Below are 27586 nucleotides of genomic sequence, written 5' to 3'. Positions count from 1 at the left end.
CTATGTAATAGTAAATAGGCATGAAATCGTTTCAACGACACTTTAAGTACGCTTAAAATGGACGATTACACTAATACAATCTATTATGATATATATATAGATCTGTAGATTATATTGGATGAGCCCATCCCATTTGTGGTCTACAATATGCATCTACAGCGTCCAAATATATGATTTGTCTAACGCGTCTAAAATATATAGATTTGTAGATTATATTAGATGAATCCGTCCATTTATGGTCGACAATATGCATTTATAATGCGTCTAAAATTTACAACATACTTATCTCATTATACTTAGTCAGATCACATTTAAAATATTAACGTACGTCGTAAATTCGCTACATCAATAGTAGCTGGACATAACTGTTACCTTTATATTAATAGTGTTATATTTAATTATGTTTATAAATTTTTATAATAAATAGATTCTTCCTCATTAGATGCATGGTTTAGATAAACAAACTATAGAAATGCATAAATCAGAAGATAACGAAGCAGCACTAATAAACATTTCTTATTTCTGTGTTTATAGGTGGGACAAAGAGATGTTCCAGGAATTGACTGTGCCTATCTAGCAATGGATACGGAGGAAGGCGTCGAAGTCGTGTGGAACGAGGTGCAGTTCTCGGAGAGAAAAAATTTCAAGGCACAGGAAGAAAAGATTCAACTCGTTTTCGAGAACCTCACTCAATTGGAGCATCCTAACATTGTTAAATTTCATAGGTATTGGACGGATACCCATAATGACAAACCTCGAGTAAGTAATACTAACTACTATGTAAATACTATGTGCTAGTTTTCTTAGCGCACTTTTATAAGCGCATGTTATTATACGGTTTTTCTTTTATTTTTCAGGTTATATTTATAACAGAATATATGTCATCCGGGTCCCTAAAACAGTTCCTAAAACGAACAAAACGCAATGTAAAAAAGTTGACCCTACAAGCGTGGAAACGGTGGTGTACACAAATACTTTCTGCGCTCAGGTAGTAGAAGTAATGGAATATATGTGCTGCATGATTTATTCTCAATTCATCATGTACCTATATATTACATTTGAAATATTACAGTTATTTGCATTCCTGTTCACCCCCAATTATCCATGGAAATCTTACTTGTGACACAATATTTATTCAACATAACGGACTTATAAAAATTGGCTCAGGTAAGTACTTGTGTAAGAAAAGATATAAAATGAGCTCTTTCTGCTACATCAAATGTATACGAACAAAGGTATTGTTTTGTATATCGTTTAAACAAAATAAGATGCATATACATTTGATTTTATACCTTAACTACTCCATTTATAAAATACAATGTCATGTGACATTTGTATTTGCACATACATACACACGCAAAATATCTGTTAATATGTACAAATACAAACTGTGATATGACAAGTTTATTGTTTTATAAATAAAACTTACTACTGTGGAAAATTATTACTATACAATATAAAATATAAAAAAGGGATGATTCACTTAAGTGTGTCATACATCTGTTATTTCCTGAACCATTAAAGATATTGAGGTAGGATTTTTACTGATAAACTAGATGATAAAGAGATAAACTAGATGAAGAGGTTACTTATTTGTTAAATTACAGTTTTCTATAGAATTTCTATTTGCAGAGATTCTGGTTTTCACTTCGATTTTATAAATAGATCTATATAATGTTTTATGCCGTACATCAACGTTCATTGAGACAAATACACACAAAAAAAAAACGATACAAACTATTAGTTGAATTTTACAATTTTAGAATTCAGCTAGTAAGTCGGAAGGTTTGTTACATTTGAACAAATAATTATCAGCAGAAACAGTGTTGGTAAGTTTCGACATTTCGACATGTGCCAGGAAATAATAGATGTGTTAAAATTTAAGTGAATCACTCTATAATTAAATGAAATTATGTATATGAGAAATACATCCATCTCATTTACAACATGTTATCAAAGAGTACATTGTCGTCATTTACATTTACATTGTCCTATTATAATTTCTCGTGGAAAACAAAGCAAGCATTATATTGTCTCTCTGACTGCATGAGAAATACAAAACAGTAATAATGTATTCTCACTAGTGCTTAATTTTTTTATACAGGGTGTAGATTTTTCTGTTTAGTGAGTATTATGTACGCTCTCTAAATCGTAAATATCTTTTTCCTCTTTACACCTTGTATGTATAAAGTACAGGTGGAGTAGATATTTCGAGAATGTCATATGTTTTCTATACTTTTCATTCTCATTATTCATTGACGTAAATAAGCTTTCTGTGACTCAGTACTTGATTGCGTTCTTGAGTGAACAAATAACATGACAAATAACATGATTCATTAATGTATGCCAAAATACGTACTTCTCAAAGTGGTTTTGCCACGATATAACACAAACATCATGAAAATACTTATTCAAATATGTATATTTCACTTATGAAATATGTACATGTATGAAAAAAAGTATATATATATTAGTAAGACATATATATAATGTCTTACTAATTGATACATAAAACTAATTGTAAGAAAGGTATAATGCAGCTATTATTAAATTTATATAAATAAATATTTAATATTGTTTGTTATAATGTATTTAGCAGGGATCCCATCAAATGTTTACTAATCACTTGTAAATTGTTAAATATTTTTTAGCATAAACATATAGCATCTTCTAACATATACATATATATTAAGAATTGAATATTCGTTGTGGCTACATAAGAACGGATGTAGCTTCATTGAATTATATTTCATTTAAATGGTGTTTAGGATTATTTGTACATATTGCCACTCTCTAGATTATAAGACGTTTCTCTGTAATTTCTGTATAATGTTAGTAACATGAATCCGTTAGAAAGATTGTGTTTAAACTGACTTTTCACATTAGGAGTAACTTGAGTCCTCATTTTTAATTGTAGCAAATAGGCTAATCTAGATAATGAAAAAAACACAGCAAAGCCTTTGAAGAGAGAGGAAGTACAAATCGTACTTTCGTCCATCCAGAGGATAAATCCACCACCAACATGTCGGTGTTCTTCAATTGGTGTAATTGTCAAAGGTGGTGAATTTCAAGAAAAAATCATTTGGCAGATTGTCATCGACTATTGTCAGCTAAGTAAAAATTAGGCATAGCGAGGTAAACAACTTCTATACTAATTAATAAGTAGCTTCATTAAATATACAAATAATTAAAGTATATTTTAATTTTGCTAGTGCCACTATGTTGCACTATATTTATCCTTCTGGTTATTGATTGTACTTAAGTAAGAAGAACAAAGTATTCTTGCGTATCGTTGTTCTTCTCATAATCACCTAGCGCACGCACTACTTTCATCGTATTTTTATGTACTTCATACATTTTATTTATTCATGTCCCATCATCCCTGATTGAAGGGTTCCCCAAAGGTTTCGTCAAGGGTTCCACTCCCTATACACTCAGTTCGTATACATGTTCCTACTCCTCGAGTAGGACTTTTCTTGAAAGTGACTCTTTACAGCAATAGAGTGCTAACATGTAACATATAAAAAAACATGGATAATTATTTGTTTAAACAGAATAATGATTTATAACTTGTTTGTATTTTTTAAAAGACATTTTCCTTTTTCAGACATTTTCGCATTCGTACATGCGAAAAATTATTAATTGTATGAAACAGGGCTCAAGTTACTCTTAGGATAAATTTTCAGTCAAACCACAATTTTTCTAGAGAGATTTATTCACTCATCTTAACGTAGGCGCAAACGTACAGAATATGTAGTAAATATGCGTATAAAATGTGTTGGTTATCCAAAGATCGAAGCGTGTATTTTATTTTTTACGTTTTACGCATGTTATATCTACAGAATTCTGTTTAGCGGCTACCCTACGAACGAAGTTTCTCTAACACATTATTGAATATTTTCGTATCAATATGCCATTTTTATGTTGATACTTTGCTTAAAATAGAACGAGAATATTTATGAAAATAGCAATAATCTTTTTTTCATGCAGTAGCTCCAGACACGATTCATCACCACATCAAGACTTGTAGAATGTACATGAAGAACATGCATTTTGTGGCCCCCGAATATGGAAGTGAGTATATCATCCGTACATAAAAACGTACGAATTATACGATCGAATTGTTTATCTGCAATTATCTGTTCTCTCTTTTAAGATTCTGTTACCCCAGCTATTGACATATATTCTTTCGGAATGTGTGCTTTGGAGATGGCCGCGCTGGAAATTCAGGGTAACGGTGATACGGGTACAATCGTTACTGAAGAAAACATCCAGAAGACAATAGAATCTTTAGACGATGTTCAACAAAAAGATTTTATTCGTAAATGTCTTCAGGTGGACCCTCTTAGCAGACCGAGTGCAAGAGAGTTGTTATTTCATCCCGTTCTATTTGAAGTACACTCTCTCAAGGTGCTCGCAGCGCACGCCTTGGTCAATTCAGCTAGTAAGTTGGAAAATAGCTTTTTGTATGCTACACGATAATCGATATGCTTTATTATTTTATAACAGTTAAAATATATAATCACGTATATAACTTAATTAATAAAAGCGAAAATAATTATAATTATCGACTTTCCGCAGCTAACATTTCGGAAACAATCTCGTATGAAATGTTACAAAGGCTATATGGACCAGATACCGTAGTCGCCGAAATAAAATATCAAGGGGTGCCCCCGCAACAAATTCGATTAAGTGATATTCCCATGGAGAAATTAGAAAAATTTATTGAAGATGTAAAGTGAGTATCTCGATCGATTGTATATATTTTTGTCTTGTACGTTTGATAACCGGAGTATTGTGGGGTTGTAAGGTTCGGGATATATCCATTGACTGCATTTATGGCGAAATTGCCTCCGCCAGTCCGACCGAGGGCGATATCGCCCGAAGTAACAGAATCGGTCAAATCGGTTACACCCGAGCCCGTGGACGTGGAGTCACGAAGAGTAGTTAATATGATGTGTAATGTTAAACCTAGAGAAGATAGTAATGAATTACTTGTGAGTGGCACGCATACAGCAGTTTTTTTTTAATAAGATAGAACATATAAATGATCTGTGTATCTAAAAACCGGTTTTTTCGTGTATTTTACAGATGACAATATTGTTGCGAATGGATGACAAAATGAATAGACAATTGACATGTCCTGTGAGCCAAATGGACACTTCAATGCTTCTCGCGCAAGAACTTGTACATTTTGGTTTTATTAATGAGGTGGGTGATCTCGCGTCGGCGTATATTCAATGTTGCTGCGACAGTGATATCTTATGCTGTGACTTCTTCGTAGAACGATCGTGATAAAATAGCCAATTTAATTGAAGAAGCATTGAGGAGATACTTCAACAAGCAAATGGTGACGCCGGGAATGGTGTCGCTAACGAATCTTCCTACTCAAACTACTTTATTGCTGCCTGGTCCGGAGTTTCCATGTCTGCAACACTTTGACAATTCCGTGTGCAATGTCACAGCATCCAATAGTGATAGTGTAACTAACCTGCTGCCAAAAACCTCAGGTATACCTGTGTCAAGTAACAAGACGAATAAACTTCACGATGATGCAGAACCGCCGACAATCAGCGAGAGCGGTAGTTAACCATCCAGGACGTCTGATAACTCAGTTCACTGTGCCACTTTGCACGCTTTATGTATAGACTGGCTATGTATTTTTATATTTAAGTAAAAACAGGAAGGAGAGAAGAACGGAAGTAAAGGTGGGAGGGTGCCGTGGCTACATCTCGGAGTTAAGTACGACTGCGAATTAGGAACTGTTTATAGCGTCTTTACTTTCGTCTTTAGGCTATATCGAAGTAACGGCTCTGTGTTGTCACATTTCGTTGACCCCTCTATATTTTCTAGAGTTTTTACGTTACAAATATACAATAAATTGACAAAGAGTATATATGAATCTAATGTAAAAAGACCAAATACTTGTGATTGTATAATTAAGAGGATACTGTTAGAGGACCGCTGGATATCGATTCGTATTTATGCGAAGCTATGTACGATTTTATACTTACCTGTCATAATCTATCTTATCTCGAGATGCGATCGCGAAGGTTCATCATGTATCTCGTATCTCTTACGATGTCGACGTTTAGAATTACGAAAGGTAAAAAAAGTCAACCCACCGAAATTGTATTCTGCTTTTCCACGTGACGTGACGTATACTATATAAAATTTATTTCGTGCATACAAATTGAGAAAAATCAATTTTAATCATGCGTACAAAAAATTGTCTCTTCATTGTACAGCTGTTGTGAACTGATTGATCGATCAATCGGTGAATTCAATTGACATTAAACGAAATACTGTATGGATTCTCAGTTTTCTCCTCGGACGATCTCTTTTTCTCCGCTCTTATCACTTTTTGAAAATACTCAATGTATCATCAAGTCTGTCTAAAAGTAAGCGAATGCAAACAGCTTTCGCTTAAGAGAAAGTCAAACGATGTGCTTGTTCATTTTACTATATCTTTAGTTATGTAGATGAGATTGCGATGTTAATACTGGCTCAATTAACTTTGTAGTAATCGGATAAAGCCACGGCCCTACTCTATACTTGGGTATTATTGATGTGATTAAACCAAGATTTATTAAATCTCGATAAAATTAGCTGAAATCCTTGTAAATACTTTATATTTTTAAGAAAAATCTGTTGAGACACAGAAAACTAGTCATATAGGTATATTCGAGTGCTAACAGACTAACACAGATCTTATTACGTCTTTTGCATTTATAACACGTGCTTGGCCAAGAAATACCGCTCCAATTTCGTACCTCGGTCGAATCGATTTCAGTGAAGCATTTTCTCATTAAGTAAACGACTAACCCTACTAGAGGTAACTACTACCAACAACAACAACAACATAAACTTCGATCTTAAGTATATAAGTAGATTATCAAACTAAATTCAATGTGTATAGCTTTATAATGCAAATTATAAACGACGAAAAGCGCGACGACTGACTCGTGGATATTATGAAAGGGCTGTACGATGACAGTGATAAATAAATACTTTAACTCGGAAATGCCATTATCTGGACTACCTTGCCTTCTCAAAATCGTATCGTATCGAATCGAATCGAACGCACAGTACTTTTCATCATTTATTGGAGGGACGATAAGTCTTCTCACGATATACAACGGACAAGTGTAAACGTCCATAATGTAGCATGAAAAATTCCAGATTATACTTAAAATAAATTCTGGATGGAACGCGACGACAATCGCTTTTCGCATCGTTTCCTTACAACTATAGTCGAACCGTAATCACATTACGATCGATCTGGCGTAAGAGTGTACATAATTACGTACGAGATATAGAAATAAAAAGAGATCGTACATAGACCTGTATTTAGTACTTGGCTTGCAGCTTCCAAGTGTAATCGTATCACGTCAAGTTCTTGTTATACGGTGAGAAACGCGAGTATCAACGAATATTAATTCTAAGTACCTATTAATTAATATTTATTCTAAATATATTTTATACGAGCGGCGGAATACTCGTACACTCGCATAAAAATTCCTGACAAAGTCTGCAATTTTGTACAAATTTAACAACCTACATTTGTCGCACTTTTATGTACGTGTATGCATATGTGTGTATGTATGTGTGTGTACTTTTTCCCATCCCACCGGGATTCTAAGCTCCCTCTTTCGCGTGTGTGCGATTAAGCAGATAATCAAGATCGTGAGAGATGCGGTCTAGCATACCGCTGGTTGCGCTGTCGGCGCAGCCGGTTACCGTGATCTCCGGGATTTTCTCTTCGCCGTCGGGTTGCTTGCGTTCGCTCGTGTTAGCGATGTCCGGCATGGGCGGATTCACGACGTGCTCCCTGGTCTTCAGCTCCGTGCTCGCCCGCGACGACAACTCGGCACACTCGCTCTTCACAGCCAACGTGACGTCTGGCAGAGCGCCTAAGCGCGCCTCGACGTCGGCGCTGCAGAGGACCTTGGCCGAGGACTCGGCGGACACGCTCGCCGTTGACGGCAGGAAGACCTTGCCGTCGCCGCGATACTTGCCAGCATCACCGCGGAAGCTGCAGCAGTCGTTGACACCGCCGTAGGCCGCCGGCTCGTTGACGCAGCGGGAACCGCGCGCGGAGAACGCCGCGTCGAACGCCGGTGGCTCCTGATACTTGCGCGGACTCGTGTTGTAGTTCTCGAGATTAATGTCGTCCGAGTGGTCCACCCGAATCTCCGGCAGAAATCTGTTGACGGGAACGGAGCCCTTGGCGTAGGCGGACGACGACTCGGACACGAACTCCCGCATGTCTATGCTACCCGCGGCGACGCCGCGCGCTTCCCGGTACGGCTCGCCGGCGATCGACGACGACGGCGCTGGCGGGATCGCCGAATCGTTCTCCACTTCGGCGTCAGCTTTCGAGCACACTGACGGACATATCATATAAATGTAACACTACCGGCAAGCATTACATGAACAGATAGATTTGTAAGCCCGCAGCGCGGTACCTTTGATGGGCTCTGACGTGTGCTCCTCGTCCACTCTGCGTTTCCATCTTATTTTCCGCAGCATTGGACCGATAATCGCGACTTCGCCGTTAACGATGTATACAATCACTATGATGAAGCCCTGCATCGAATAACAAAGAATTTTAACAGTGTTATTCTGCTATTTTAGCCTCATCAACAATTATCGCAAGACTCACCAGGGCGAAAGAAAGGGATGCGAATACGTAGTGGAAAATTACGGACGACGAGTTTATATAGAAAATAGAAGACGCTTCCATGGCGATGATACTGCATATGACGATAGTCGCGCGGTGCAGTATCCATATTCTGCGATAGAAAACAAGTAGCGAATAGAAATTAAAAAAAAAACAGCATAAACGCAAATTGTACAGAGCGTTTACACGTTACCTCGTTTCTATAGCCTCTCTCTTCATCACGTTTTCCTCCACTAACGTGTGTACCTTGTGAAGCACTCCCATGTACAACAACATAAATACCAGAAACATCATTGTGGCACAGCTGACGAATATATTAAAGACACCGCTGCCGTGTATGAGCCACCAAGACTCGTGTCGCCATCCGATACTTTTATGCGTCAGTTCGGTTGCGAAAACAGCCAGGATCGGCACACCTGATGGCAAACGACGTCCGGTTATAAATAATGCTTGGCGATGATTTAAAATACTAACTGATGTTTTTATATCTATACCGTACCGGTAATTACAGCGATGACTGTCGGCTGAAGATGCTGGCTCGATCGGATTTGCGTAAGCTCCGCGTATATTATCAAAGCCTCTGAGATAGGCGCGGACATACCCACGAGGAGAAACGCTTCTAGTCCGATCGCTACGAGCGAGTAAGACGACTGAAACGCACAACGAAGAATTATTAAAATATGAAGAAGGCGATTAAAGTCAGAATGAAGCAGATTTCTCATGATTTGTATGATTCCCCAACAGCTTAATGAAAAGTATGGATTACTTCTGGGAGATTATTGTGGACGGCGTAAATGAAGATAGCCATCGCTCCGATTAATGCACCGCAGCATTGAAGTTTTAGGAAATTTAACCACGTCTTGTACTTCCACCAAAAAACACCCAGTATCAGAGCGGACAGGAAACACTGAACGAGGCAACTGCTGCAGCCGAATATTATGATAAAAGTAGTTTGTTCTGTTTTTGCCAGAACGACCTGTGAAGAATTAGTGGCAAATGATAGTGAAATGTGTCTCTGTTTGCTGTGGAGAATTGTGTAATATATATATATATATTACACAATTTAATATCTTACAAAATAGGTGTAATATTTAACAAAATATAATATCTATATTTAAAAAAATATTAATTAAAAAATTTTTAAAAACTTGGAAATAAATTCTTCTTTTGTATTGATATCTAAGGGTAAATATATCTAAAAATATGGAAAATGATGAAATAAAAAATTTTGAAATTTTTTATTTCATCATTTGCTAAAGCCGTAGTACTTTTACTTGCCTTTACTGCGCGAGTTGTTAAGAAAACAGCAACGGTACCCGCAGTAGGACATAGACAATGCGTCGTTACTTCGCCAGACATAGTATTCGCTATGCAACTACTGAGGTCCCATGACCCAGTGTTATCCATCAGGCCACATGACATGTTCCAGGAGCTTGTTTGATTTTGCAAATGCCGGATTTGCAAATCAACCCATATCTTGTTGTGCTTGTCGGCGCTGAAGAAGGGTACTGCAACGGTGATCACTCGAGAATTGAGGCGAAACTCCAAGTCCGTGCCATCGCTGTAATGATAATCGTAATGTTCTATACGTATATCCAAATTTGTATATATTAATTTAAGAACAGTTTTTAGACTTGATGAATAAATTGAAATTAATTTCAATAAATCCAGATAAATCATTTTTGGAGTCGTGAAAATGAGGAAATTAAATTATTCTCGTGCTAAATCATTACATTAAAAAAAAAATAGGTAAACTTACTCAAGTTCTTTGATGTACGCCGTTGGTATGAAACGCGACATGTTTTTGTACACAATAACAATGCCGGTAAATGTACTATTAGACTTTGCGTTGCGCTGCTTTTTCTTCCACAACCGTACAGCTACTTTGTCCTCGTACCAATCGGGATACCTGTTATAAATGCGCGATTATTTATAACGTGAGAATGCGAAGGCTGGTGTGAACATAATCTTGAGCGTAAATAGATAGAGAAATACGTCAAACATATTATATACGTCACACTCTGTAGTCAAGCTTTGTAATGGAAAAGGAAAGACATAAGCTAGACTGTTTACATAATGCAGAGAATAATTACACGTAATCGGCCGAGGGTATTTGCAGGGAATGCGTGATACTGTCTCCATTATGAGATTGCAGTTGTTGGATATCTACCACCATGGATGACAGAGGCAAATGTTTGGAAGCCTGTTTCAACTCTTTAGACCAATGAATTAAATTGCGTTGCGTAAGCTGGAGCAACACCGATAATTTCTGAAAATAGACGTACAGGAGCTTTGGAACTTGTTCAATATTTATACATCTTCATTCCTACATTGAATCATCTTACCTCTTGACTCAAGATCGAGTACTCGTCACTCAAAATGCGATTTATTATCTGTGTCAAAGCCTCCGCGGAGGCATACGCATCCAGCGGATCGATATTGTGTTGATACTGTTCAATTTCCGCTAGTATATTCGTTATGCGATCACCTTCGCCGGGATAGAGCGGTAATGTACGGACGCGCAAACTCTCCCAGAAAGCGAGTATCGTTTCCGAACTCGTAGTATTTTGGTAACCCAACGTTAGGCTCCGAAACTACAGATTAGATTAATTTCACATTGATTTTGAAGTTCGTAGTAATACTGGTTTAAGTTTCCAATAATATTAGTTTAATAGGAAATTCGAAATAACTTTATTCAAAATATTAAGCAGAAGGCAAAGTGCTTACACTATTATAGGGTAAAACCAGCGTCTCGTATAAACAGGATGAAAAATCCGGTATTTGCCATTCTGGCGTGGTAGCATCCTTCATCGAGCAGAGTCTGGACACTCGCGAACCTACGAAATATCGAGGGCACTCCAGCAACGCCTCTGACCCTGGAGCAGTATCTGGCCACTGCAGACCCCAAGATCTCTCGTTGAGACATATCGGTATCAACGTTCGATTCATCACTTCAACTCGGACGGACATGGATTTGTGCGCTACGTTGCAAGTGTAGATCGCAGATTTCTAAACGAAATTTCAAATGGTCATTCGAAAAACAAGTCATCGTCCAATTTATTCTTTTTTTAATATAATGAAAAAATCTGGTATAAGGTCGATATGATTTTTACCTGAACATTAGTGACCTTCAAGATGCTACCTGCCGGATACAGATCCTCCCAAACTGCTCGACCGGGTTCTAATTTGAGCAGGGCGCGATTCTTCGTCCAACCGAAACCGATGCTAATGTTACGCATATAAGGATTGGGAGTCATGCACATCAGCTGTATGTTGTTGCCCTGTGAACAGTCGCTCGATGACATTAACACGTGCTTTTCTCTAAATTGTATCTATTATATCTATTAAATTATATCTTTTTTAAATTATATATATTACATATTTTTTTAAATTAAATTAAATTATATGTATGTTTTTTAAATTACATATGTTATATTATATAATCTCCCACAAAACATCACGGCTTACTTTCTCTATAGTGGCACTCATCGGAACCACCTTCACGTCCGGTTCATCCCTGATCTCGATGTAGATGCTTTTACACTGTTGCATACCCCAGTCCACGACTTGACACGTGTATTGACCGGCGTCGAGCACGGTCGCCTTCTCGATTGTCAACACCGATGTGTACACGTCCGATCCGTCGTTCGGCAAATGACTAATCCAAATTTCTCTAAGAACAAAAAGCGATGTAAGTATGAACGCGGAAAATCTTGCCATTTTACAAGGAATGTCTCTTACTACTACTACTACTATTGCAGTAATATTCCAAGTTGCCGATCATTTGATTACCTGATAGCTTTACTGGTGTTCACTAGCATGCCATCCTTGTACCAAGCGAAATTTATGCTGTAGCTTCCTTGAGCAATGCATGACAAGACGATTTGCTCTCCCAAATGAACATCGTAGTCGTTCACTTGATTAATTCGTAGAGTCTAAAAGGCAATAATTCTTCGAAGCTTTCTAGTCATGTGTGTAATAATTGCTATAATTATTAATAATTGTTTGAAAACATTATTTAATGTTAGCAGAGATTTAACTCTTTCAACCATTTCGATTGGAATATCACGGATGTGACTATTTAAAAAGTTTCACTAATTTAAAATAGAAACAGGTAAATTAGTACATGTTCTCGCCACTAAGTTTCACTGCTTGTACGTTTTTAAACTAAACAAGCAAATTATAAAATTCTCTTTTTAATTTCTTGAATTTTAATTCGACGAAAAATTTTTTAAAATATTTTTTACCTCTAGAAAAAGTTAATTGATTTTTTCCTCGCAAATTTTTGAGAAGATAGAAAATGAAGTTTGGATTTTAAGTCTTAGATGACTTTTATAGTCTGCATTCTGCTTTGATATCTAGATATTTGCGTAATCCACATATATCACGTTTTATTAAGCATGTCATGTAATTTAAGAGCGGGCTTCTGCTGAAATGTGAAGTGCGTGGATTCCAATGAGATTTTGCTGAGACGCCGGCGCAATTTCTTGAATTTTAATTCGACGAAAAATTTTTTAAAATATTTTTTACCTCTAGAAAAAGTTAATTGGTTTTTTCTTCGAAAATTTTTGAGAAGATAGAAAATTAATTTTGTATTTTAAGTCTTAGATGACTTTTATAGTCTGCATTCTGCTTTGATATCTAGATATTTGCGTAATCCACATATATCACGTTTTATTAAGCATGTCATGTAATTTAAGAGCGGGCTTCTGCTGAAATGTGAAGTGCGTGGATTCCAATGAGATTTTGCTGAGACGCCGGCGCAATTTCTTGAATTTTAATTCGACGAAAAATTTTTTAAAATATTTTTTACCTCTAGAAAAAGTTAATTGGTTTTTTCTTCGAAAATTTTTGAGAAGATAGAAAATTAATTTTGTATTTTAAGTCTTAGATGACTTTTATAGTCTGCATTCTGCTTTGATATCTAGATATTTGCGTAATCCACATATATCACGTTTTATTAAGCATGTCATGTAATTTAAGAGCGGGCTTCTGCTGAAATGTGAAGTGCGTGGATTCCAATGAGATTTTGCTGAGACGCCGGCGCAATTTCTTGAATTTTAATTCGACGAAAAATTTTTTAAAATATTTTTTACCTCTAGAAAAAGTTAATTGGTTTTTTCTTCGAAAATTTTTGAGAAGATAGAAAATTAATTTTGTATTTTAAGTCTTAGATGACTTTTATAGTCTGCATTCTGCTTTGATATCTAGATATTTGCGTAATCCACATATATCACGTTTTATTAAGCATGTCATGTAATTTAAGAGCGGGCTTCTGCTGAAATGTGAAGTGCGTGGATTCCAATGAGATTTTGCTGAGACGCCGGCGCAATTTCTTGAATTTTAATTCGACGAAAAATTTTTTAAAATATTTTTTACCTCTAGAAAAAGTTAATTGGTTTTTTCTTCGAAAATTTTTGAGAAGATAGAAAATTAATTTTGTATTTTAAGTCTTAGATGACTTTTATAGTCTGCATTCTGCTTTGATATCTAGATATTTGCGTAATCCACATATATCACGTTTTATTAAGCATGTCATGTAATTTAAGAGCGGGCTTCTGCTGAAATGTGAAGTGCGTGGATTCCAATGAGATTTTGCTGAGACGCCGGCGCAATTTCTTGAATTTTAATTCGACGAAAAATTTTTTAAAATATTTTTTACCTCTAGAAAAAGTTAATTGATTTTTTCTTCGAAAATTTTGGAGAAGATAGAAAATTAATTTTGTATTTTAAGTCTTAGATGACTTTTATAGTCTGCATTCTGCTTTGATATCTAGATATTTGCGTAATCCACATATATCACGTTTTATTAAGCATGTACCTGTAATTTAAGAGCGGGCTTCTGCTGAAATGTGAAGTGCGTGGATTCCAATGAGATTTCGCTGAGACGCCGGCGCTGTACAAGTCGGTTGAGAGACTCGCGGATTTTATCCCCGTCATCGGAATTCCCGAAAAAATGGAAGGTAACTTCGGACGTAGGTCTGTTGAAGGAGAGGACATACAGTGAAGTAGCAGTGACCTAGCGATTTTTCTCGTGCAAAGTACAATATTTACAGTAAGATTCTACATCGCGTATAATATTATTATCTGGAAGCAAACTAAGCATTTTATTTACGATAATTTAATTACAATAATTAATTGACGCGATAGTACTTTTTGTCAAAATTATTAAAGCGCCAATCCCTTTTATCTGTATAAAACTGTACTTTTTTCGCGCATGTGTACCTACTCACGTCACGCTCAGGATTTTTATTTCCTCCGTGGAAGTGATATTGGAATTCCTCAAGTATCTTGCAAGCTACGAGAAAAGCTTTAATAAATTACACGAGCACGAAATTATATCACGAAATAGAGAAGATTACGACAAGAGGACGATAAATGGATAGAAAGGACAAAGAAAATAAATGAACACTATTATTTTAACGTATCGTATAATCTTGCTCAAATGAGGCAGATTGCAAGTTTTTACATTTTTTTCAAATGTTCGATTTTTATAAAGTATACATAAAGATGGATAATTTAGTATACATTATTTCAGGTGACATATATAAGTATATATAATCGATGTTAACATATATGTGTGTATGGTTACAAACGAAATACACAATTGAAGAATATATTGTTACATCTATCAATCAATATTTCTTCAAGCAGCTAACAATCATGAAACAATCATCGAGCGACTTTAAAGTCACTCGTCTAATGCAATCACTTTTAACAATAATAACGAAATGGCTCGATCTTATTCTATTCATAGATGGAATGTTCATTATCGAGTCCATCACGTCCTTTATTGACGAGATATAGTGCTGCACGTGGGATGGAAACTCTCCTTCATCCTCGGATGCGAAGATCCCGCCTCGAAAATCGCACTTAGCAAAGTGCATTTTTTTTGTAGTTTCAATTCTCAGGGACGAGTCGTCGAGTGGCTTCAATCCGGTAAATTGAGATATGGTGAGTTTCCGAGGGCCACCAGGACACACGGCAGGTCCTTGCAGTTCGGATAGAAATTTTGGCGTATCGCTTGCGCGGGCTTCCTCACTGCTACAATGTCAACCTCCCGACAGTACGCCTCCAACAGAGTGATTTGAAGGCGACTGGCTGTGTCCATCTCGGTGTGCAGGGGCATCACGCAAAAGATCGCCCGGTACTCGTCCTTCAGTTTTTCCAGGCCGGTCGACAGCCTGTGAAGGATTGGTAGCATACCGCAGGTGATGCTGTCCTCGCGGTCACACCGCGATGACCTCACGCTGCAAATCATATTCGGTCAATTGCATGAACACGCGTGCGTTATCACGCGAAACTGCAGAGCGCAGAGCGGTGTAAGGTGATGCTTGAAACGATTGGCGTCAACTTACGCGAATCACTCTAACGAGTCAATTTATATATTTGCACTTTGATACGGGAGTGCAGACTGCAGAATTTTCTTTTTCCAACTGTTGAATTTCTGAGGTAATAAATTTTTACAGTGTCAGCGGAAAATCACGAGGCGTAAGTTTCAGATAGTAATTTTTAACGATAAATAATTGTCGATGTTAAAAATACAAAAACTTTCACGATGCAAAAATTTAGCTCATCCCCAGTAATTTCTGTACAAACAAAGATAAGCGAAAGATATCAAGATAACGTTTGTAAGGTACGTTTTATATTGCACAATGATGATGAAATTAACATTCCAATGTTGCAGACAGGTTGTAATTGAAATTCTACGCAATGACCAAGCATCTCTTTATCACCGTCAGGGAAAACACGACCATCACGCAACTCCACTCGAGCGTTCGTGAGGACGTTGCGGGAAGGCGATGTCGGGAATTCCCGCGCGCCACGGTGTTTCTCGATAGAAACTCGACAGCTACCTTTTGGCTATCGTGCTCTGTGCGTCGTTGAGTCGTGATTCCTCGCAGCACAGCATATCGATCGTCGTTTCCGCCTGGCTGTTCAGTTCTTTAATCGTCGAAGCGCCTCTTTTGCACACTTCACTGAAAGTCGGAATTTTGCGGCCTCGAGGATGCCGGTCGGCTGAATCTCCGACGCTGCTGCCGACTTTGAACTTCAAGCCAAGGTTAGCTGCTCACTGAACCACTGGTTTCCTGCTTCTCTGCCTTGACGCAAACTCGCGCAACACTCGCGTAACTTTGGTCTCGCGTAAGGCTACCACGCGCAACTCCCAGGACACTGATGACGTATGCTGCCAAGAGCGCGCCGCGCAACCTTTTTATAGAGTGCTCCCCCCACCACTTCCCCCACTACTAGTGCGCCGCAACCAATGGATATTCCGGATAAACGTTGGCCGCTGCTAATAGGATGTAATCTACGCAACGTAGTTCTCCACGCGCTCGGCGGAAGATTTACCGGGAAACCCGGGAAAAATATTGCTCCGGTAAAGAGAAGCGAGCCAATATAGGCCAATGATCTCTGAATATACCAAACTTCCCCGAGAAAATAAAACAACGACTTCTCGAATTCTAAAATCCAAGTTCTCTAAGAAAACAACGGAAAAACAATTGCACGAAAAAGATGTGAATAATAAATAACAAAAATAAATAAGAAAAACATGTATGCGAGGTCATTTAAATGCTGCTTCTCAGTATTATGCATAATGCTAATGGACATGCACATGTTCGTGCAGTCGGTGTCAATGTTGTTGCACTTGCGATAACGTAAAAATTCTTTAAAAATTCTTATACTTGAGATGCATATTTTTTAATTTTTTACACGATTAATTTGATAGAAACTGAATGTGCTTTTGTCGAGACATTCTGCAAGATTAAAAGGCGACAATGATAAAGATTCTAGTAAAAAGGTTGTGCTGTGTTCACTTTAACGCTACATTAGCATCGTGTTTATGGACTGGTCGATAAATGGGATTAAAGTCTTGCACAGTTCGTTTCGTGAAACTTTCGAGCGAAGGAAAATTTTAACGGAATTTACTGGGAACTGGTCGTGTTGGGAAACATAATTACTTAGTAGCAGCGCAAACAAATTTCCATCGGCGACGAGAAATGATGTTCAGGTCAAGGTGCTGCCTTGTATCAATTCATATGGATTATCTAACGATTTGGTCGTTACGTCCAACTTCTTCGATCTGCGTGTGCATTGTCGCACGAGGATCGTCATTAGGTTTGCGTGAACTTTTCATATTGGCTCATTTATCTTCTACTAACTTTTCTTTCTCTAACGCCTGATCTATATCCGTTCTATTTTAAGCACGAGAAGTGTGAATGCAACTGCAAAGAGCAGACCTATTATGTCCTCGAAGGAAGTTCAACTGGAAACCGAAAAGGTCATTGAACTGGCAAGAGCGAAAATTTTGAAGACGCACGGATCTGTAATTGATTTCAACATGCTACAAACAATTTTATTGTATATTGCGTCACGCGTCTTGTGTCGACGTTCTGTTTCATCATCCACACGCGTCTGATTAGAAACAGTCAGGTTGATTGATCGTTGCAATTTTTATTTCTGTTATTTCAGTCAACAAATTTCATTTGCTAGGCGACTTGCGACTATCGATCGATTACACGTGTCGCCCGATCATACGAAGATGATGCAAGTCACGGATGCTTTGTTCCACCGCGTTTCATCAGCCGTGAGACGCGCAATTTCCGCGATAACGGGAATGCAGGTTTAATAAAACTGAAAGAAGACGAGCAAAGGACCCTTCGACAAATACGCTACATAACATGATTTTATTCTCTGTTAAAACACTTTTACTTACGTAATACAATTTGAAGTAAAGTAACCCGACACTACTATTGATTTAAGATTGATGTAAAAAATTGATGCAGATTAGATTAGATTTGATTAGATATAGATTAAAATGAAACTTTTAAGTGAAATTCTTAGTAAATCGTTATTTCTCAAGCTGTGTATAAATGTATGTCGTACGCAATATTATAATATCCCTGTAGCAAAATAATTAATAAAATTCTTTAGGTGACATGCCACATAAAAAATTTTAGATATGTTTAATGATCTTAAAAAGCTGTTATTTATCAAATTCTTAAAGAAAAAAGATACGCGAAAAATAGTTGTGAAATGATATTGCAAGTGATGAAAATAGTGAAAAATGGAAATTAAATTATATTTCAGTAGCTTCATATATAACGATAATTTGGAGAAAGAATTACGTGAAATGCACGTGCCACTTCTATTTCAATTGCATAATGACCGAAGGTTTGCTCTCGTAACCATATTTGTTGCATCAATCATCCGCTTTGTATTAATGGATATAACGGATTCGAGTCTGCTAATTGTTACCCGAGATAATACATAATGCGCAACAGATACGCTTATGTTAATGATATAACAAGATTACATCACGGAAAATTACATCAGCAGAAAGAGGGCATTTTCACAATTAATTAAAGCGTTTAAAAATAAATGAATTAAAATAAATGGATAAATTTTACAGAATACAATATTGTAAAATTAAATCTATATACAGTGTTATTATCACCTGCAGTCATTTTTCATCATTATTCTTACAAGTTGTGAATACTATTTGCGTCAATGTAAATTTCTTTAAGGAAAAACTAAGGAAAGTCGGTAAAACTAGTACATACACCTATTGGAAATAGAATAAAAATGAATGGGACATTTAGAAAACATGAAATATTTGGAAAAATAATTCTATCAATTGGCCATTTTACTGATGACTATGCAACACTTTAATAGTTTTATTACTTTACGAAATTATATAAGGATTTAAATTTTATACATGTTTATAAAATTTATAAAATTTTTAATAATTTTTGTGTTTGTAATCGGACGTGGATATCTTTGACACGAATGTTGAAAAGAATGTCTACCTCACTATCATTTGCAAGTCTTAAACAAGTCTTAACTTGTTTACTTATAACCCATACAAGATACAAATTTATCATTATTGCACATACGATTCGAAATTGCGATATGCTGCGTCGAATATAATCACTTATCGGCATTTTTATCGCGCGAAAGACAATAGTTATCAATACGTGATTGAGTATCTCAGTTTTTGAAAATATTGAACAAACAATAAATTAATTCTTGGATAAATATTTTTAGACTTCTCCGAAATAGCTATCGAGGACGGACTATAATTAGCACTCGTTTCTCAAATCTTGAAGATAGCGATGATCGTTAGAAGAATCGTGTGTTTGAGGAAACTTCTTTTCACACGAAAATTTACGCAGAACACAACAGAGATATGGGACAGTTTTCTGCGTAATGGTCAAATAACATCGCTTAAAAAGTTCATCGGGGACCATCGTGATGTGGTGAACGCGATTTTAAGAAACACCGAGATTACTCGCAACCATCTGACTCCAGAATTGAAGCTGTTCCTGCTAACCAATAAGTGTCCCTTATATCACGAGCCCTTTATCGACGAGAATGAAAAATTCGATTCCTTGACCAGGAACGTATTTCAAGACCCATTTTGGTCCATATACTGGCCTGGTGGCCAAGGACTAACGAGGTTCATCCTAGACGAGAGAGAAACTATTTTACAATGTGCGATGCAGAATAAAAGGAAACGTGCGTTAAGGATACTGGATTTGGGTGCAGGATGTGGAGCCACGGCGATAGCTACGAGATTGGTGACTGGGTCATGCAAGATTATTGCAAATGATATTAGCAAAGGTTAGTATAGACAATGCAATTTAAATGAAAAAACAATTTAATTTGTGTGGAAATAATTCTGTTCTTAAAGAAACTTCAAACAAGTTAACATAAAAAATGCATTATTAACACGGACAAAATACATATAACACTAATAGCACTGTAATTGAATCACTGTTGACATAAAATTTATCTGGAATTAAATGTAAAAATTATGATTTCTTATCTAATTGATCTCGTTCTTCAAGAATAACTTAAGTTTTTGGATTTTTTATCGATCGTACTCCGGAAATTACTGATATCTTAAAAATCCCATTAAGGAAATATCATTTTATATTATTCAAAAGGATATACAGATAAAACAAAGCGCCAGGAGCCGGGAATTCCGGTACGTATCTATCACATCATATCGCTCGGGAACAATTACAATGTCCTTGTATGATAACGCAACTGATAACATGGGTGTTTAGGCACACACGGGAAAGAACCCCCGTGAGAAACAAGTTCTATCTAATAATTGAAAAATGTGTGATGTTTAGACGTTTGTGTGATTAATTGAGCTAATAATATAAATACGATATCACAATATTTTCAAACATAGATGTGATCGATACATCACGTCTATCAAAACGTAATCGCTATGAATATTCGCGACATTCCATTCAAACAAATAGCTCCCTTAATAATTTTGTAAAAGATTTAACATTAGATTAAATGTTGTTAGAAAGGTATTTAAACGAATTTCGAACTCGACTTCCAACCTATTAACTGCAAAATTGCTCCGAAAAACGATTGTGATAAGCCACAAATATCTCTTCAAATAAATAAAGCAATAAAGATAACAACAGTAGTGGCGCGCATACAACGTATTGTTTGTTCAAAATGAGGGAAGATGTATATCGAAGAGGAGAGTTTTCATTTCACACGAAGTTTATTGAAACTTTTGCGAGAACGAAGGACAAAAAAAACGAACTGAGGAGCAAAACGAGAGGAAGAGGATGCATGCAATCGGGGAATTACTGCACTATCTGTTAAGCCAAGATTCAAGAGAGCGCAAAAATGAATAAGTAGCGTAATATCTGGGGGATTCCTGTAGATTTCGATCTGAAGCGGATTCCATGTATAGCGAGGGGCTTCTTTGACAATTTTCTTTCAGTTAGAAAGCCCAGTCGGCTTTCTCTTACACAATCCTTCACATAATCATGGAAAAACGGATAGCCCAAGATAAAAAGAGTGAAAAAAGAAACTCGAAATTTTAAAGCGGTTGGATTTGGTGTTTATGCGTGTGGTTTTGAGAAACGTATATACACTACAGCTACGCCAATGAAAGTATGCAGATAAAACCGGATTCCAGAAGCGTGATTCAGGAAAAATGCGTGCAAACACGTTCGAACGAACGCGCATCACTCGCACGCCTGTCGTGCCTGCTCTACAAATCTTTGAAACAAACTGATAGTGACGTTACGTCTTACACATTGCGCACTATACGTGGAATTAACGTTATCAGAGCGTTTCTATCAATGAATCGATTGTAAAAAAGATCCTTCCCTCAACATGTTCAACGTGCGACGTGTCTTTCGTCCGCTTATCACTGGAGTCGTTGACACATCATCGATTCGTGCAGCAACGCTGCGACCATTGCACGTGAAGAAACTCGCGAAACAACTCGTGTGACACGTGCGAACCGCATTCTGCAATTTTCTATTATTATTCATTGATAATATTATCTTTGCTTATTACATTCTTTCAGCAAGTTTAGCATGAAAAACAAATTTCTCGTACGAGCTGTAATCTGAGAAATAAGTGCGACAGTTTACTATGTTAGAGGCGATAATTATCGGCAGGAAAAATTTATGTTACGTTCTGTAGGGCTCAACCAGGTCAAGAAATTTGAATATGGGACATTCACGCGGGATTTCCCCGGTTTACGCAGGTAGAAGGAGGAAAGGTTTGCCTCCTTCGTGCGTCAGTGAAAGGCTCTCAATTCCTGGTATTGCATCCGCGTAACATGCCAATCAACGAATAATACTTTCTAACAGCTCGACGAAATATTGGATGTTTTCCTGAAAGTAGAAATAAAAATTTTCCGATATGATTATCGAGGAAGCGCGATGCGTCTTTGACATCTATGTATTTTTCGAAAATCAGGCTTGAGAGTTTCAAGTTGAGACTGATAAGATAATTTTTCATTATAGATCATTAAACATGAACATCATAAATTACGATCTTTTATCGCACGCAGCCCGGGAAAATATGGAATCTATCATCTCATTAATACAATCCATCGCTGACTCCTTTATTAACATACGAAGAAAAACCCTGTGGAAATGTCCTGCATAATGAATGGATTTTCCGGTATCAGGTTCTCGTGAACTTTAAAATTCGCGGAATGAGATCGTCTGCATTTCATATGAAGACTTCGCTTTCGACTCGAATCAATATAAGTCAAGGACTTTACATTTAAACGCGAGGACGCGTATAGTAGCTCGGTCGCTACTCCAACGTCCGCGAGCGAAATCGATTATCGCGAACGATGAAAGCCTAATGACATAATATAGCGGATACTGGGGATCAATGTCTGGCAATTTCACTTTCCCTCGATTATCTTTCTCAGTATTGATTAACTGTAAAGACAGGGGTTACCCAACAATTTAATATTCGAATAAAATCGTTTATCACAACGGTCTCAAATGATAACTTGAAAAACGATTTTTATAATTGACTTGATAAGTAGATGTTGTCTAAATATAAATTTTGAGTATTGATTATCTCTAGATTATCGTACACGTGGTACACGGACAATGGCCAATTATTTGTATATAAAAAATATATATTATTCATAATATATATATCTGTCAAACATATCCCAAAATGTATAATGCACAATTAAAGCCGATTTTGTGTATGCTTTTTTGCTTTTAGTCGCCTGCGTAGCTATTGCGATGAATGCAATATTAAACAACGTGGACATTGAGATATCATGGAAAAACCTGCTGGAAAAATCACCGGAAGATCCGTACGATGTGATTTTCATCGGTGATTTACTATATGACGAGGAAATTGCAAGCACGCTGATCGCGTGGTTGGAAAACGCGCATCTACGAGGTACGCGAATTTATTTAGGAGATCCAGGAAGGCATGGATTGACTAAAGATCTTAGGAAGCGAATGAAACTGCTTCGTCAATATGACTTGCCAGAGGAAGTCAGGAAAGAGAATCACGGTTACGACACAGTTACCGTATGGGAATTTGGTCGGTCTTGAGTGATTGTGAAATCTAAGGAAAAAAATTATTTAAAATATGGACGCTAAATACACGCTAAATATTCTTGCATAGAAAGCTTTGAACTCTTTCATATTAATGTTAGTTGTTCTCACATCAAAATAATGAAAAATAATGCAAAATGAACATCAAAGTATTCGATTCCTTGGATTTATTTATATCTATTTGCGTTTTTCAACGCATTGACGCATTGATTTCAACGCGTTTTACAATTGACGTAAATTGTTACGTCAATTGTAAAAATTGTTACGACACATAAACGACATATACAATCACACAGTTTCCGCAGTCCGAAATTTACTTTATGCAACCATTATTATGTGGCGTATTTGTGCTTAATGCTTACGTTAATCCGCGGGCGTAATTCCGGCGAGGAAGTCTTTCACGTTTCTAACGAAACGTTTAAAATAGCATACGTGTACATGCTATTTTAATAACAGTGAATCCTATTTCGTTGCATAATCAGCTCGCACGTCTCGTTTGCGTCTGAACATGTATGCATCAAAACATCACGGTTGCAGATTTGAGCTTATTATTACGTAAACATGAGCTGCATTTTTTATTGAACATTTGCATTTGCATTAATCGAATTCAATATGAATAAATTTCGGATTTATTTACTTACCTGTTTGCTGACAAACGATTCCAGATTTCCGTGTTGTGATATCAGACCTGTTCGGAGAGATGTGACGTTTGACAACTTGATCCTGCACTCATATCGTGATCGATCTACAAGTACACAAGACATGTGTGTTATATAGCGTATTTGCAGTTAATGCGTTTGCTTATATCTCTTTTAAGTAATCTTTTGTATAAAAAGCTTCAATATTTTTTGAGATATGCATACATGTATGAATATTTGGAATTTCTTTCGCTTATTTCAATATGTTGGAATTGTAGGTACAAAAATATGTAATATTGAAAGAAATTCCTTGAAAGAATCGAGTTATAATTGATGAAAAATTCATAGCTATTAAAATACATTGCATTAGAATTCTGTTTTTTTAAATCTGAAATATATATAGAAATACTGGTAACAGTTAAGTATTAAATATATGAGACGTTCAAACTCACTGTTGTATATTTTCGTGCCGTCTTTACAAATACACGGTTGCTCCTGCTCGTTAAAGGGACACTGCAGTATACAATTTTCCGAAATGCATTCTATGGAAAAAAAGCATGATTAATCAGTCACGCCAGGGTATAAGATTACAGACTTTTTGTACATCGACGACCGCATTATAGAGATAAGCATGTATAATCTGTAGGAGTAGCATTAAAATAAAACAGATGGAGATATAAAAGATAAAACGCGATAAAGTATTACCAGTGTCCAAAGTGTCCAAGAGACGAATTTCGCAATTGTGACCAACATAACCGTTTGGACAATCGCAATGCATTGCTTCCGCCCCAATTTGCCTGAAATGAATAAAGCGACTAATTTATTTACTCCATTAAGCACGATTAATATTTGTTATATTAACAATAATATTTGTTATATTAATGATATTTGCACAATAAAATGTTTTTGAGATATTTATGAATCCGTATCGCGCATTAAATAATATTCAAAATATTCAAATATTCAAAAATCAAATCTGCATAAAAATAAATATGGGAAACAAATTTCTTAATTTATTTCTTAAGTTCTTTTAGCGTATTATTTGTTATAGTAATACGTTTATACCTGCATATAGCTTCGTTTTGACAGACTGGACTATGCTGATCGTTAAAACATAGCGAGCCTTCATTGCATCTTCTGCCGCTGAAATCGTCGAAGCAATCGCACCAAAAAGACCTGCAAAAGGAAAAAAAACATGCCAATCAGAAAAGTCCTGCGTCCACAGGAGCAGCAAATGCAAATAAAGGCTGCGAGAAATCATTAATGATTCATGAATGGCAAGATTGGTAATCCCATGATAAACTACGTTACGTAGATATTTGACTTCTTAATGTGTTTACTTCTTGCGATGGAACTTTTCAGAGGCTTTCATGATCGGGAATACTAGGGTTCATTGTCCTATTAAATAAGGCTAATATACGAAACAATATTTCCTTGCATATTATTGGAAATTGGAATTGCAAAATAAGATGTCTGATAATACCCCTAAGGATTTTCGCTGTTTCCATGTAAATGCATTATTCATGAAGTTTCAAGGAAAATGCAATTATCGTATTTACAGCTTAAAGTTAGCTATTAAATATACGATTATTACGCGTGAAAGTAGTGTTACAAGACCTTTAATATGTTTGATAATCAAATTTACAGTTTTTCCAACGCATATTTGATTGAGTTACTTTATGCTGAACTTTGTTAATCAATCAAGCTGCTTCTAACTGCGCTTTCGCACATTGTGTATGCGTGTTGCGTACATATTAAAATTGTTTTATATATATATTCATTTTATAGAATTATCTACTATTCTACTATTACTTTATATGAATAAATATATAAATTTTTATAATACATATTTCTCAATATATTAAAAACTTATTCTTTTTGTAGGGAAATGTATAATATATTACAATATATGTTGGATTGCAACATAATTGTTCGCAAGCAGACATATTGCATAGAGTGCTAAGATAACATATCAGTGAGTCATAAAGATTTAAGGACTCACGTATAATCCGCGGAAACGAGGCAGTTTCCCGCGAAGGAGCAGTCGCGCACGGTGCAGGATTCAGGATTCGGCCGTTCCTCGGTCACCTCGTACGTCACGTTGAATCCGTACACGTCGAGCAGGTCGTGTAGGACCCTGACGTGATTGCCCTCGAGGCGATCGAGCTCGAACTCGATCACCAAGAATGGCCTGGAGGTCCGGAATTGTCGGTACTTGAACACGTTACCCTCAGTCACCTCCTTTACCAGAGCCGCCCCGAAGTTCATGGTCTCAGACTCATAGTAGGCGTACTCGGTAAAGCGCAAGCCCTTGTACACATAGAGCTGCGTCAGGTAGACGACAATCTCGACGACAACAGTAGACGAACTGTTGGTCGACGGGATGTCGGACACGTCGATCACCCAGCGACACTTGATCGGCACCGGAAACGGCCCGGGGAAATTTGGCGTGTGTATAACGCCTCTGGTGTCTGTCAAGTGACCGCCGCAGAACGGGTCGTAGTTCGTGATGACACCCGGTAAATTCCCACAGCAGAGATACAGAAGGAGATAGAGACTTGGCACGAGCGACTTCATCTTTGCTCGTTGAACCTGTCGAAAGAGAATGACATGAGAGAAGTAGCGCATGACATTATGATACAAAGTCCGTATTCTCATGAATGGACTCCTGGAGTCCTAGGATAGATTCCTAGAATCCATTCATGAGGAACCGTGATTTCCTAGTAGCAACAACAAACAATTCGCGATCCGACATGGCATTGTGTTTTAACATTTTCCTGAGAAAATTTTAAAGTTGCAAAAAGGTTTACTATATAAATACAATAAATTGTCTGATCTTTTAAATATATTAAACGATATTTGTTACAGCTACATTTAAATTTATAAGGATCAAAGAACTGCGAGTTTTTCAAGGATTAAAGACTCGCTCGAAAAAACTCGCAAAAATTCAGTATCAATATTAAATCTGTGATATAATAAATTTGTTGTGATATTGCAGATCCCTTAGCGCAAATACATCCCGCTCACCTTACTCGTGATTCGGCACGTTATCACGATATCCCAAAGCGAACGACCACGAGCCTCCGTTTCCCTCGCCTCCCTTAACTGGCTACCCTTCTCGTTTCCTCTCGCGTAGACGTCGAAGCTTCAACATAGCGACGATACCTCCTTCCCGCGCGCAAGCAGGTGAACCTAGTTGGACTCACTCGTGAACGCCATGCAGAGCGGAGACCTCCCGGATTGTCCGGGCGCGTTTCGATCGACTCCATTGCACATCGTCGAGAGGGATCCGCGAAGAAACGAGCGAGCAACTTCGCTGGACGAACGACGAACGAGCAATCGGAAGATCGATACGGCCTTGCTCGCAAGGCCGCGTGCAGCTGATGCTGATCGCT

General features: G+C 37.0%; 4 protein-coding genes across 8 annotated transcripts in view; 2 read left to right on the top strand and 2 right to left on the bottom strand.

Moving 5' to 3' along the window:
- LOC105276405 (nuclear receptor-binding protein) overlaps window positions 1-7019 on the top strand; it is a 10704-nt gene extending 3685 nt beyond the window's left edge. The window contains exons 3-11 of one of the 3 annotated variants that reach the window (XM_011333989.3): window positions 535-759; window positions 858-988; window positions 1073-1167; window positions 3994-4074; window positions 4157-4444; window positions 4582-4738; window positions 4811-4997; window positions 5092-5211; window positions 5285-7019. In XM_011333989.3, the coding sequence (XP_011332291.1) occupies window positions 535-759; window positions 858-988; window positions 1073-1167; window positions 3994-4074; window positions 4157-4444; window positions 4582-4738; window positions 4811-4997; window positions 5092-5211; window positions 5285-5590 (1590 nt within the window). In that variant the 3' untranslated portion in view covers window positions 5591-7019. Of the gene's footprint in view, window positions 1-534; window positions 760-857; window positions 989-1072; window positions 1168-3990; window positions 4075-4156; window positions 4445-4581; window positions 4739-4810; window positions 4998-5091; window positions 5212-5284 lie in introns of all 3 variants that reach the window. The other 2 variants (XM_011333981.3, XM_011333996.3) reach the window with 2 other exon arrangements.
- Window positions 6619-27586, bottom strand: LOC105276447. Its single transcript, XM_026970743.1, has 22 exons — window positions 27219-27586; window positions 26194-26783; window positions 25257-25367; window positions 24897-24988; window positions 24644-24733; window positions 24195-24298; window positions 14917-14981; window positions 14505-14664; window positions 12476-12618; window positions 12152-12356; window positions 11797-11964; window positions 11411-11692; window positions 11029-11277; window positions 10777-10952; window positions 10443-10592; window positions 9962-10244; window positions 9450-9659; window positions 9183-9333; window positions 8877-9099; window positions 8666-8795; window positions 8469-8589; window positions 6619-8387 (listed from the first exon to the last, which is right to left on the bottom strand). The coding sequence occupies exons 2-22, from the start codon at window positions 26766-26768 to the stop codon at window positions 7639-7641; spliced, it is 4437 nt and encodes a 1478-aa protein (XP_026826544.1). The 5' UTR covers window positions 26769-26783; window positions 27219-27586; the 3' UTR covers window positions 6619-7638.
- On the bottom strand, window positions 15098-16848 carry LOC105276418. The gene is made up of 2 exons (XM_011334010.3): window positions 16540-16848; window positions 15098-15933 (listed from the first exon to the last, which is right to left on the bottom strand). Exons 1-2 carry the CDS (start codon window positions 16593-16595, stop codon window positions 15615-15617), a joined length of 375 nt encoding a protein of 124 aa, XP_011332312.1. The 5' UTR covers window positions 16596-16848; the 3' UTR covers window positions 15098-15614.
- LOC105276424 (electron transfer flavoprotein beta subunit lysine methyltransferase) lies at window positions 17010-23814 on the top strand. 3 transcript variants are annotated; one of them, XM_011334028.3, is made up of 3 exons: window positions 17010-17803; window positions 17891-20308; window positions 23210-23814. In XM_011334028.3, the coding sequence occupies exons 2-3, from the start codon at window positions 19801-19803 to the stop codon at window positions 23548-23550; spliced, it is 849 nt and encodes a 282-aa protein (XP_011332330.1). In that variant the 5' UTR covers window positions 17010-17803; window positions 17891-19800; the 3' UTR covers window positions 23551-23814. The 3 variants fall into 3 exon arrangements, with proteins under 3 accessions (XP_011332330.1, XP_011332347.1, XP_011332338.1); XM_011334045.3 differs by having other exon boundaries at window positions 17010-17966; window positions 19733-20308; XM_011334036.3 differs by having other exon boundaries at window positions 17010-18011; window positions 19733-20308.

This window comes from Ooceraea biroi, chromosome 6 (genome assembly GCF_003672135.1).
Source record: "Ooceraea biroi isolate clonal line C1 chromosome 6, Obir_v5.4, whole genome shotgun sequence".
Lineage (NCBI taxonomy): Eukaryota > Metazoa > Arthropoda > Insecta > Hymenoptera > Formicidae > Ooceraea > Ooceraea biroi.
The sequence above is the reverse complement of the archived record's forward strand: the minus strand, read 5'-3'. Positions and strand labels throughout refer to the sequence as shown.

Excerpts from the sequence above, each read along its gene's own strand:
- LOC105276418 (XM_011334010.3), bottom strand. The coding sequence starts at position 16,595 with ATGCTGTGCTGCGAGGAATCACGACTCAACGACGCACAGAGCACGATA. Across the intron at positions 15,934-16,539 it reads CAGAGCACGATAGCCAAAAG|CGTGAGGTCATCGCGGTGTG; the intron begins GTAGCTGTCGAG and ends TATGATTTGCAG.
- LOC105276424 (XM_011334028.3), top strand. The coding sequence starts at position 19,801 with ATGATCGTTAGAAGAATCGTGTGTTTGAGGAAACTTCTTTTCACACGA. Across the intron at positions 20,309-23,209 it reads TGCAAATGATATTAGCAAAG|TCGCCTGCGTAGCTATTGCG; the intron begins GTTAGTATAGAC and ends TTTTGCTTTTAG.
- LOC105276447 (XM_026970743.1), bottom strand. The coding sequence starts at position 26,768 with ATGAAGTCGCTCGTGCCAAGTCTCTATCTCCTTCTGTATCTCTGCTGT. Across the intron at positions 10,245-10,442 it reads GCGTACATCAAAGAACTTGA|CGATGGCACGGACTTGGAGT; the intron begins GTAAGTTTACCT and ends TTATCATTACAG. Across the intron at positions 8,388-8,468 it reads CACGTCAGAGCCCATCAAAG|TGTGCTCGAAAGCTGACGCC; the intron begins GTACCGCGCTGC and ends TATGTCCGTCAG.